We start from the raw sequence: 11,900 nt of genomic DNA on the forward strand, positions 1-11,900 counted from the left end.
ATTTTAACGCATGTATATGTTTTTTATACTAGGAATTATATTCTCACCGGAGTTTATCCGGTTGTTGTCTTGTTTTGTATGTGTGCAAGATAACAGGTGGGGCAGGAGCTAGTCAAAGACAACATTGACAGCTTGAGAGAGATTTTAGCACGTGAGGACTCGGGTTTTAGTTGTGTTGTCTAGAAACATCATAGAACAATGTGGATTTATAGTACATTTATGCAACTTGATGTAGTTGTGTATTTATCGCTTTCTAAACAACCCGTTTGATGTAATAAATGCATTCTTATATACTTGAGACTTCATATATGTCCATATGCATGTTTCAGATTTTATAAACCATGAATTGAGTTGGTTTTTGAATGATTTGGATTGAAGGTTCAAAGTTGGACAGCAAAAGAAATCTGCAGATTTTTGAACAGGGCACGCACACTCGATCGCATGAACTCATAGGATCGAGAACATCATGTGATTTTATCAAACAGAGAAATTGATTCTGAATCCCGCTCGATCGGATGAGTTCGTGGGATCGAGCGCGGCCTGGAAAACTTGAAACCTGAGAGCTGATGGTTTTAAGCTCTCTCGATCGGGTGAGTTTACCCGATCAAGAGAGGTGCTGATTTTTTTTTAAAAAAAATTTAGCTCTTGGTTTTAAGATTTCTTTATTGTTTGTTTAATTATTCATTAATCATTATTGCCCCAAGAATTGATTAGCGACCTGAGGTCCCCACATCAAGCAAGGTTCAAGTATGAGGGTGTTGATAAGTGTATTATGTATACATTATTTTGTGTCATTTTTATGGTTATTTTGCATGCATTTATTTTACATTATGTGTTCTATTTGTATTTTATTTATTGTGTGTGTATTCTACTCTCCTGGTTGATTTTTGTAGGTTAATGGAGCTTTTAGAAGAAAACTGAGATAAAGACTCGCGCATGGGCGAGTTTCCATCCCGTGCGTGCGCCATAGAAAGTTCTAGCAACGTGAGATTCAGGACGCGCACGAGCGAACCAATATCTCGCGCGAGCGCACAAGGAAATTCCAGCAACATTGTTTACAGGACGCGCGCGAGCGAGTTCTTATCTCACGTGCGCGCGAGAGGAGGCCAAGGAGTCTGTTTTGAAGAATTGCGCGCGCGCAAGAATCCTTTCAAGCGCGGGCGCGAGTTCGGGATTTTGAGTGTCCGCGGAATTCTTGTTATGCAAGGAATTTAGGGATTTCGGAACATATAAATAGAAGTATTATTATTTTTTGTGGGGACTTTTGGACACGAGACTGACAGTGGCTCTTGAACATTCTTTCAGTTTTTTTTTTATTCTCGTATTTTCTAGCTAGTTTATGGTTTTATACTTTGTTTTATTAATTATGTTTATTAGTGAGTAGTAATTTTTCTTCGATCAAGGCTACGTGATTGGGCCAGACAATTTATGTAGAAAACTTGATTGTTTATTCGAGAATTTTCAGACTTGATTTTATTTTATTGATTATCGAATTTATATTTGTCTAGCGAATTTCTTGGCCAGTTATTTGATTGCATGCTAATTGATTCCAATTCGACAGAGGAGGTTTTGATTTCGATCACTTTGATAATCAACATATTGTAAAACTGACTAGAAATAGAATTCGGTTTCATTATGCGATTTGGGTGTAAACTGAATTTTCACAGTTCGTCATGCATTCAAATTTGATTAGAATTACGAAAGATTAATCCGTCAATATTTGAATAGGTTTGATTGTGTTAGTAATAGTCCTTTGAATAATTTAGGAGAATTTCCGTGAATTAAGATTAATTTTGAGTCTTAAATCGACTGCTTGTTACATGAATTGTCTGGTACCTACGTGAGTTCTTGATCGAGCTTTTTCCCAATATTGAATTTAATCCAAAAACCTTTGCTGCGTTTTCATTGAGTTGAAGTTGAACTTTAATTGCAATTTAAGTTTTAAGTTTAAAACTTGAATTTTCATCACCCTTTTTAATTAGTTTAGATTAAGTAGAAATAATCATATTCTGGTATTTATAATTATACAGTCCCTATGGGTAAGATATCTGATTTTATTCACTTTACTATTACTTGACCTGGTACGCTTGCCAGTAGAATTTATTCACACCGATTTAAGCGGTCAGCAACCTTGATCAATATGCACGCAGAAACAACAGAATTTAGCGAGCCGAGAGTTTGAATCTCTATCTTTAAGACAAATTTGCCCGCCTAAGTGCTTACGGGTTTATCAAAGTATCTCCCAAGATAGAACGCTATCTATGAACTTCGATTAGTAGCACTACAAAATCGAAGTACTACGAACACTTCAAAGTGTTTAAGAAACTCAGAATCAAAACTTAGAAGTATGAGTATACAAGAGAATGAAGAGAGAATCAGAAATGAGCGAGTTGGAATGAATGGGGAGAGGTCTATTTATAGACGTTGGAAGGCTATCTCGGACAGTCGCACCACTTTGCTGCACACATGGCCGAGGATACGCACCACTTCGGACCGAAGGAACGCAGACGTTCTACCCATGGTAGTTGCCCATGTGATCGAAACTCATATATATATATATATATATATATATATATATTATATGATAAAATGTGTGTGTATAGCATATTTAATAAATGTATGTTAAATATATATAGATTATCGATTCTTGTGTTCTATTTTAATAATAACTAGCGGTTCTTGCACGCGATGCATTCATATACATAAATTTTTTTATATTAATTAATTTTCATGTTATTTTTAGAACTCAAGTTTTAAGAGTGATAACTATCTAATATAAAAATTTTAAAATACAAATAAAGATAGTGAGTGTCATTTTGGTAAATAAGATAAAATCTAATGGCTAAAAAACGAGTTGACTATATAAAATGAATAATTTTTCTAATAATTTTGATTTTGTTGGAAATTAAGTTAAGTTATAATCGTAATTTAATCTCAAAATTCACCAATTAAAGTTGGTTAATTAAATATTCTCTATTATAATAATATATAATATAGTAAGATAATGACAAAGCAAAAATCCTTTCTAAATGACAATTTTAGGGCACTGACTTGTCATATAGCTATCATAAAAAATGATTACTAAGCGCACCAACCGATTTTTTGGGTCTTATCTTAAATTTAACATAAAAGACATGTTTTACATGGGTCAGTGCTATCATATGGACACTGTACATGTGTTGCAATATCCAACGACTCTTGTTTTTTGCATTTGAGATAAAATGGACCGTTAGATCCTCATTTGGACAATACCCGGATGAGACAACATAGACAAAACTTTGTAAATTTTGATTTACAAAAATTATGTTAGTGTGTTTGGGATATGATTTAAATTTACGAATATTAAAACATTAATATAAAAAATAAGAATATATTTTATTATTTTAGAATATTTTTTGGAAAACATATAGTACATACTTTAATGATTAAGAGCATAATTACAATAATATAAAGATATTATTAAACTCTAATTATTTCATATAAATTTACACTAAGTATTAAAATCAATTTATCGTCAGTTATTTTATGTTTTTTGTTTAGAAGAATGTTTACTATACAAATATATCAAAGTCAAACTTTCATAAGATATTGTGATTAAATTAAAATTTTGATTTTAAAATTACAATAAAAATTAACATAGTATGAAATAAAATGTGAAAAACATAAGAGTAGTGAAATATTTTTTTTTCCAAAAAATAGAAATGTAACAAAATAATGAACGATTGTTTTAATCGATAATTTTTAAAAATTTTGTTTGTATTAATTCTATATTCAAAAATATTGACATATATACTGTAACTATAATATTTTGAGTTGTATCAATTTTTTAATAAAAAATAATAAATTAGACCTGGTTTAATTCAAAGATAATTTGACCTTTCATTTCGACCTTTCGTTTTCCTTCCAACATGGTGTGCGGACAACTGTGTCTCTGAATATTCAGTGACCATATAATACAATTGGTAGAAGCGCGTAATGGGAAGCTTATTTATACAACCAACTTGCCAAATATACATTTATTGTCACTTTGACGATTTTAATTAATTTAATAAAAAGAGAATTTTAATATTCTCATATTTCTTTGAACTCCTCCGATTTCAAAATCTCAAATATAAAATTAGTTTTTGAGTCCGAAATCTCACTCTACCGAGCTCAAAAGGAAAAAAAGTCTTCTTAATATTTATTAATGACTAATATTATATGTTTAAGCTCACTCCATCGAAATCAATCAACTATACTAATACTCGAAAATATTCATAGACGAATTCGGTCACGTACTAATCCTGTGCTTTAATATATATTGCTTAATCGCAATAAAGCACTGGATTAAGACAAAAAAGTGTTGGATATAAGATTTGAAATTTAGTTCAAAAGTTGGTTCCAAACTTCCAAGAAGCTGCACCCTTTGCTTACTAATTCTTTTTTTGTACTATTTTCGTTTACTCATTCTACGTACTCGTGTGCATGCACTTATAATAATCTCACTTATAAATATCCCTCGCTACCCATTTCATTTCTCCACAACTTTTCAACACTAGCATACAAAAATTCATCCCGAAATTTGATTTTTTCGCAAGAAGCCATAAAACACACACACACACAATGGCCATTTTCTTGAATCAAGTACCGCGTAGCATTTTCCGTATGTTGTTTTTAGTACTGCTGATCATGATGACCACATTTGTGGGCTTGTCATTTGGGCAAGGCACGCAGGTCGGGTTCTACTCGAGCTCGTGTCCTCGCGTCGAATCCATCGTTCAATCCACAGTGAGCTCACATTTTAATGCTAATCCCGCGATAGCACCGGGCTTGCTTAGAATGCACTTTCACGACTGTTTCGTTCGAGGCTGCGACGCCTCCATACTTATCGCCGGCTCCAACACCGAGAGAACGGCTCCGCAAAACAGTCTGCTGGAAGGATTCAGTGTCATAGACGACGCCAAGACACAGCTGGAGGCTGCGTGTCCAGGCGTCGTGTCATGTGCGGACATTCTTGCTCTGGCTACTCGTGACTCGGTCGTGCTCGTAAGTTTAATATATATATCCAATATCATTTTACAATATTATTAGTAGTACTTGATTAGTTACATATATATTTTATTCATGCAATATATATTCATATTCCTGTTTGATTATTTTGATGTGTGATACATGCCATGCACATATGAAATATATAGGCTGGTGGGGCGAGCTGGGCCGTGCCGACAGGGCGGAGAGACGGCCGGATTTCTGCGGCAAGTGAGGCTTCCAATCTGCCTGGTTTTAGAGACTCCATTGCTGTGCAGATACAAAAATTCAATGACAAAAGACTCAACGTTCAAGACCTTGTCACACTAGTCGGTAATATATTTATTCAAAATACCAATATTTATTAATAAACATTCAAAATGCATGCAAGCAAATATTCGTTATTATTTACATTGACATTATAAATATTAAACTAACATATTGTAAAATTCTTGAAATTAATCAGGAGGACACACCATCGGCACGGCCGCTTGCCGGTTCGTCCGCAACAGGCTATACAACTTCAATTCCACCGGCAGTCCCGACCCAACGATCGATCCTACATTCCTCCCCACTCTCCGGTCCCTTTGCCCCGAAAACGGTGACGCCTCGAGGAGGGTGGGGCTGGACAACGGCAGCGAAAACCGGTTCGACAGCTCGTTTTTCGCGAACCTGAGGGACGGCAGAGGAGTTCTTGAAACTGATCAGCAACTGTGGAGCGACGATTCGACCCGACCAGTCGTGCAAAGTTATCTGGGAATCAGAGGGCTGGCTGGATTGTCATTTAACGTGGAGTTTGGCAGAGCCATGGTGAAGATGGGGAACATCGAAGTTATGACAGGCACCGACGGTGAAATTCGTAGAGTTTGCTCCGCCATCAATTAAGATTAATGATGCTTTTGAAGTACTGTATAAAACTAAAAGTAACATGCAATTTATTTTTTTCGTTTAGAAATGTTTGTCATAATTATATGTCTCCAAACCGAGATGTTGTAATGTAACTGTTTTAATGTTCAAGTTGGAATTAAATATATAATATTCATATATATATAGTCTTCTAATTAAAATTTATAAATATTAATATATATTATAAGTTTTATTATATCAGATAAAGTAAATAACATGAATGGATGAGACAATACTGCTCCAACAATCCCATATATATATATATATATATTCTTTATATATATCCCTAGCCTCATCACGGCATTGAACAAATCAGCATACAAATTCCTGAGTCGTGGCCTCTCCGGTCCGGTCCTTTGCACGCGGGTTATTGTGTATAAATCCTGCTTTAGATATGATGAATTATTTATGATCAGTGGACCCAAGATTGCGCCATTAACTACGTATTACATCCTTCATGCACTTTGAGTATGCTCTGAGCGTGGATCATTGGTATATATGTTGTTTTTTATTCAATGTTTAATTGGTCTAGGATATCGATTGCTCATCTGCAGGATATATATAGTTACCTTCTTTATTAAGGTAGTGTTTGGAAGAGCTTCTTAAAAACACTTTTCAGTTTTTTCGTTAACAAAAATTTGAAATTTTGTAAAATCTTGTTAACGAAAAGTTGAAAAGTGCTTTCTAGAAGCTTTTCCAAAGAATACCTAAGGCTAGCTGGGATCATCATGCATTCCAGCTAATGGAATTTTGATCGTAGAGTAAAACCAACTAGAGTTTGGGAAATCCAGCTCGAGATCTATAAGTACTATTTGTTAGAATTATCTTCGCAGGTCATTGACAAAAACATATAAAGTCAAATATCCTAATGTTGTCCTACGATGTCAGAAACATCAATGTACAACATCATTCAAAACACATTAAATAATTATATTCAAATAGATATAAAAATTACAAAAAATTATTATCAATTAAGCATAATTATGCAGCGAAAATAATAACACAAAAATTATTGTGCACAATTTCAAAGACTTGTGCGATGCCTCATGACAAAAATTATTACTAGGACAAAATAATATTCAATTACAAACACCAATCCTAGTAATCCTATCAAAATAAAATTATCAAACACTTGAGCAATTCTAACAATACTCTAAATTCAATTCTCGATTGAATAACAACCGTTAAGAGTATAAATAAACAAAATAAAAGAACGAGACAAAGAGTAAGCAATTTGAGAAGCCTTGATACTCTTCAATCAATCCTTCTTGCTAGAAGTCTCGTTCACCCACTTTTGTTTATGCTACCAATATTCAATCGCTTGGTCTCAGATTTCTGGAATCAGTTTCTTTTTTTTTCTTCTATGCTCTTCACGCGTATGATATTTTTCTCTAATCTTACTTTGTACGCTCTCTCAACTCTTCTGCTCCTTCTTTACGCTTAAAATAAGTAGAATGATTTATTTCCTTTAGATAGAGTCCTGTAAAGATGGAAACAAATCTTTAATTAAACAGTAAGCATGATCAAATCATATATCAATATTACTTAAATAAAAGATTATCATCTTTTAATTAAATATAATATCGAATACAAGAAATACAAAACATATTTTCCTTTCACTATTTACAAGTTCGTTATCATCAAAACTAAAAATTTTACACTATAACAATATATGCATGCATGCTATTTGACACAGAATTTTTAATTTTTAAAACAATATATATATGTGTAGAATATTAATTAATTAATGTATTTTAAATAGACGATCGATTCTTGTGTTCTATTTTTAATAATAATTCCAAACAAAAATCCTTTCCAATGTCAATTTTAGGGCACTGACTAGTCAAATTTGAAGCTATCATCAACCAATATGACAACAAAGTGCACCAACCGATTTTTTGGGTCTCGTCGTCTTTCAATTTAACATAAGAGACACGTTTTACACGCACACACACCATGTATGCTACTATGCTAGTGGGTGAAGAGAGTTAATGCATGATAATAAAATAATTAAATTCGATTTGTTATTTTCTATAATTATTTTTTTAAATCCTCTAATTACTTCGTAATACCTAAAATCCAACTATGAATCGATGATCGAAACTTCATGCACGATTTAACAACTGCTTAAATTCTGATATCTTTACTCTTGTGAATATTGGGAGGCCCAATAACTTTGCGGATGCAATAGATCAGACTAAGGGTGTTGAGGCAGAACTGATGAGGCAGAGGGGGAATCAGTTTGCACCTCAGCAACAGCAGAGACAGTTTCAAGCACAACCGTCTCACTATTAGAACCAACCACCGAGATCTGAGGGTGGTAACAATGGAGGCAATAGGAAGGACTACTTTCGTCCCAAGGAAAAGCATTTTAAGAATTCTGGGAGCAGTTCTTCGAGTTCAGGTGGCTCGAAGCAGTATAGTTCAGGACAGAGATACGTGAAGCATTCCTGATGTGTTCGGTTCAAGTTTATTGAGTTTTGAAGGCAAGAAATCGGAGTGTTGGGGTAAAAGTTGGAATAAGGGTTCTTGATTCAAAATCTTTGAAATGGTTGTTGTTTTGGGAAAAGTTATTTTGAAGTTTTGATGTGGTTGAATGTTATTTTTGATGGAAAAATGTCCCAAATCATTGTGGGTTTTGAAATTGTGCAGAAAAGATCAGTTTTTCGGAGATAGGTGTCGCGACGGCGCGCCCGCGCCTGAGCTGCGCAATTGTGCGCACAGGAGGCACGCCCGTGCTGCTGAAGCAGCGCGCCCGCGCCGCAGTTCCGCAATTCTGCGAACGGGCGGCGCGGCCGCGCTTCAGGGGTAGCGCGGCCGCGCGCAGACTCGAACTTCCCACCCCATTTTACGAGTTTTTGGGTCCTAAAAATCATGATTTTGGTATTTTAATTATTTTTAAGAATGTCCATGAAGAAGTTTAAAGTTTTCAAGGTCCGAAACGGACGAAATGCCTCACGTGGATCGGTCAAGTTATGTATTGCATGATTATGTGATTTTCTCATGAAAGCTAATTTCTCATGAAATGTTTTGAAGGAATTTAAGCATGTAGCATCACGAGAAATTTTATGAGCATGTTACGAGGTTTATGAAAATGATATGATATGATTTGATAAGATGAATGATTTGATACATGAAAAATATTTTGATGAATTATGCGTCTTGTGGTGATTATATGGGGTATGCACTTCGGGATGAGCTCCGGAGCGGCTATCCAAACATGGCTCACGAGATGGTTATATGGGATATGCACTTCGGGCTGAGCGCCGAAGCGGCTATCCAAAGAATGAAAGTTTACGGGCGTAATGCCATATGCTTGTTGATCAACAGGAAACCATGAATGGCTCGTTATGATGGTTACCACACTACTCATACTTCATCACCTCAAATATTTTTATGTTATGGCTACATCAAAGTTATGTTTATTGCATGAAAGTTTAAGTTAATGTTTTTCTTTTAAAGTAGAAAATTCTTTTTCTGCCTGTTCTGGCTGAGTCTTTCGACTCACTATACTTGAATGGTGCATGTAACGATGATGTGGATGCTTATATTGATAATTATGTGACCGGACATGAAGAAGAGGCCGGGGTCGATCCAACGGGCAATGCATGAGTGTGAACGCTTTATCTTGGGAGATGTTTTAAAAACATTTTTTTATTTGATGAGTGGCAAACAAGTTTAATTTTCTTTAGTTGTTGGCCATGTTTGGCAAATATTTTTAGATACTATTTTATTATGTGCAATTTTTATATGCTCCTTTTAATAAAGAAGTTGATGCTTCCGCAAAATTTTTATTTTTACCAAATTTAAGTATGTATGTTTGAGTAACGTTTTGATTGTGAATTGGGACGTTACAGCTTGGTATCAGAGCAGTTCGCTCTGGGTTTGTCCCACACATGCATTCTCGCCACGACCCTATGCTTCGTCTTCATGTCTGTAAGTTTTATGTTATGGATTGTTTAAGATGCATGATAATGTTTTTGATTTATAGTGTATGCATATTGAGTAGGATATTATGTTTAAATAACGTAATTAAGCATGTGGACTATATGGACATCAGGATCATGGCTAACCGTAGGAATCCGAACAATGAGGACAATCAGAACAACCAGTTTTTGGCTGGGTTGGCAACTCTGTTGCAAGAGCAGAGTAAAGCCCAAGGAGAACAAATTCAACAGTTAATCCAAGCACAAGCGGGAGGACGGAACAACAATCAGCCGCTATTTACTAATCCGATCTTTAAGCTGTTTAAGGATCTAGGGCCACAGGAGTTCAAAGGAGGGGTTGATCCCCTTGTAGCCGAGGAATGGGTGCAGTCAGTGGAGACTATTTTTGACTACATGCAGCTCACTGATGCAGACCGTGTGAGGTGTGCCATATTTATGTTCCATGATGATGCATGGGTTTGGTGGCAGGGAGCCCGTTCTGCTGTGGATATGACTACGTTGACTTGGAATGGATTCAAAGATGTGTTCTATGGAAAATATTTCACTATCAGCACCAGGACTAAACTTGCTAGAGAATTTCTGGAGCTCCGCCAAGGGAGCATGTCCATTGCCGAGTTTGTGAAGAAGTTTGAGAGAGGGAGATACTTTGTGCCCATGATTTCGGGCAATGCTGCAGAGGAGTTGAAGCATTTCACAGAGGGACTGAATGCCACTATTCAACAAGATGTCAGATTGAGTGGGGCACAAACGTACCGAGCAGCAGTGGATGAGGCTATGTTGTCAGAAAAATATGGGAATGATATTATCAAAGAATCGCAAGCGAAGAGGATTAGTTATCAAGGGAGAGAGCAGCAAGGGTCTAGTCAGAAGAGGCCGTATCAAGCTCCAACTCAAAGGAGACCGCAACAGCAGCAGCGCCAAAACCCCAATCAGGCGCGACCTCAAGGACAGAATCAACCGAACGCCAACGCTCCAAGGCCGGTGAATGCACCTATCTGTCAGAAGTGTGGTAAATCACACTCCGGTCAATGCATGCTTGGGACCAATACTTGTTTTCTCTGCAAGAGGCCAGGGCATTTTGCCAAAGACTGCACGCAGTCAAAGGAGCCTATCAAGGGAAGAGTGTTTGCTATGACTCATGATCAGGTTGACCCAGATTCTGAAATTGTCTCAGGTATGATTCGTATTGCTGATTTACCTGCATTCGTGTTGATAGATACAGGAGCTACACACTCTTTTATGTCTGTTAGTTTTATGATGAAATTGAGGGTCTTGCCGGATGAATCTATTTTGGAATTTTGTGTCGTTACCCTCAGGAGAAGAACTGAAAAGTAGTAGTGTGATAAGAAATTGCAAGGTTCAAATGCAGAGTCTAGTTTTGTGTGCAGATTTTATTGTTTTGAAAATGGTGTATTTCGATGCAATTTTTGGGATGGACTGGTTGACTCAGCATGAGGCTATTATTGATTGCAAATGGAAAACTGTCTCTGTGAAAGATCAGAACGGGAAATCGTTGGTGTTCTGTACTACGTCTAAGAAGAGCGCACCAGGTATGATTTCTGCTGGAACAACCTGAAAATTATTGAGTAATGGGTGTACAAGATTTCTTGCGAGTCTAATTGGTGATCTGGAGGTACAGCGATCGAAACTTGGGGAAGTGGAGGTAGTGAAAGATTTTCCGAAAGTCTTTCCCGTTGATGTTGCGGGATTGCCTCCAGTCAGGGAAGTCGAATTTGGGATAGAATTGTTGCCTGAAACTAAGCCAGCTTCTAAGGCACCGTACAGATTGGCACCGACCGAGATGAAAGAATTAAAGGATCAGTTGCAAGAGATGCTAGATAAGGGGTTCATCAGACCGAGTGTATCGCCTTGGAGTGCACCGGTGTTGTTCTTCAAGAAGAAAGATGGGTCAATGAGATTGTGCATTGACTACAGATAGCTGAACCGAGTTACAGTGAAGAACAGATATCCCTTGCCCAGAATAGACGACTTGTTCGACCAATTGCAAGGGGCAGAGGTGTTCTCAAAAATCTATCTACG

At 36.3% G+C, this 11,900-nt stretch overlaps 2 protein-coding genes across 2 annotated transcripts; both read left to right on the forward strand.

The window, feature by feature from the left end:
• The first annotated feature begins 4,540 nt into the window (after positions 1-4,540).
• LOC140864534 (peroxidase N1-like) lies at positions 4,541-6,053 on the forward strand. The gene is made up of 3 exons (XM_073268777.1): positions 4,541-5,025; positions 5,178-5,340; positions 5,474-6,053. Exons 1-3 carry the CDS (start codon positions 4,603-4,605, stop codon positions 5,890-5,892), a joined length of 1,005 nt encoding a protein of 334 aa, XP_073124878.1. The 5' UTR covers positions 4,541-4,602; the 3' UTR covers positions 5,893-6,053.
• Positions 6,054-9,977: 3,924 nt separating this feature from the next.
• Positions 9,978-11,195, forward strand: LOC140861247 (uncharacterized). The gene has a single exon (XM_073264241.1). It carries the CDS (start codon positions 9,978-9,980, stop codon positions 11,193-11,195), a length of 1,218 nt encoding a protein of 405 aa, XP_073120342.1.
• Positions 11,196-11,900: the final 705 nt, after the last annotated feature.

The sequence above is a fragment of the Henckelia pumila genome, chromosome 4 (genome assembly GCF_033568475.1).
Source record: "Henckelia pumila isolate YLH828 chromosome 4, ASM3356847v2, whole genome shotgun sequence".
NCBI lineage: Eukaryota > Viridiplantae > Streptophyta > Magnoliopsida > Lamiales > Gesneriaceae > Henckelia > Henckelia pumila.

Excerpts from the sequence above, each read along its gene's own strand:
- LOC140861247 (XM_073264241.1), top strand. The coding sequence starts at position 9,978 with ATGGCTAACCGTAGGAATCCGAACAATGAGGACAATCAGAACAACCAG.
- LOC140864534 (XM_073268777.1), top strand. The coding sequence starts at position 4,603 with ATGGCCATTTTCTTGAATCAAGTACCGCGTAGCATTTTCCGTATGTTG. Across the intron at positions 5,026-5,177 it reads CTCGTGACTCGGTCGTGCTC|GCTGGTGGGGCGAGCTGGGC; the intron begins GTAAGTTTAATA and ends TGAAATATATAG. Across the intron at positions 5,341-5,473 it reads AGACCTTGTCACACTAGTCG|GAGGACACACCATCGGCACG; the intron begins GTAATATATTTA and ends GAAATTAATCAG.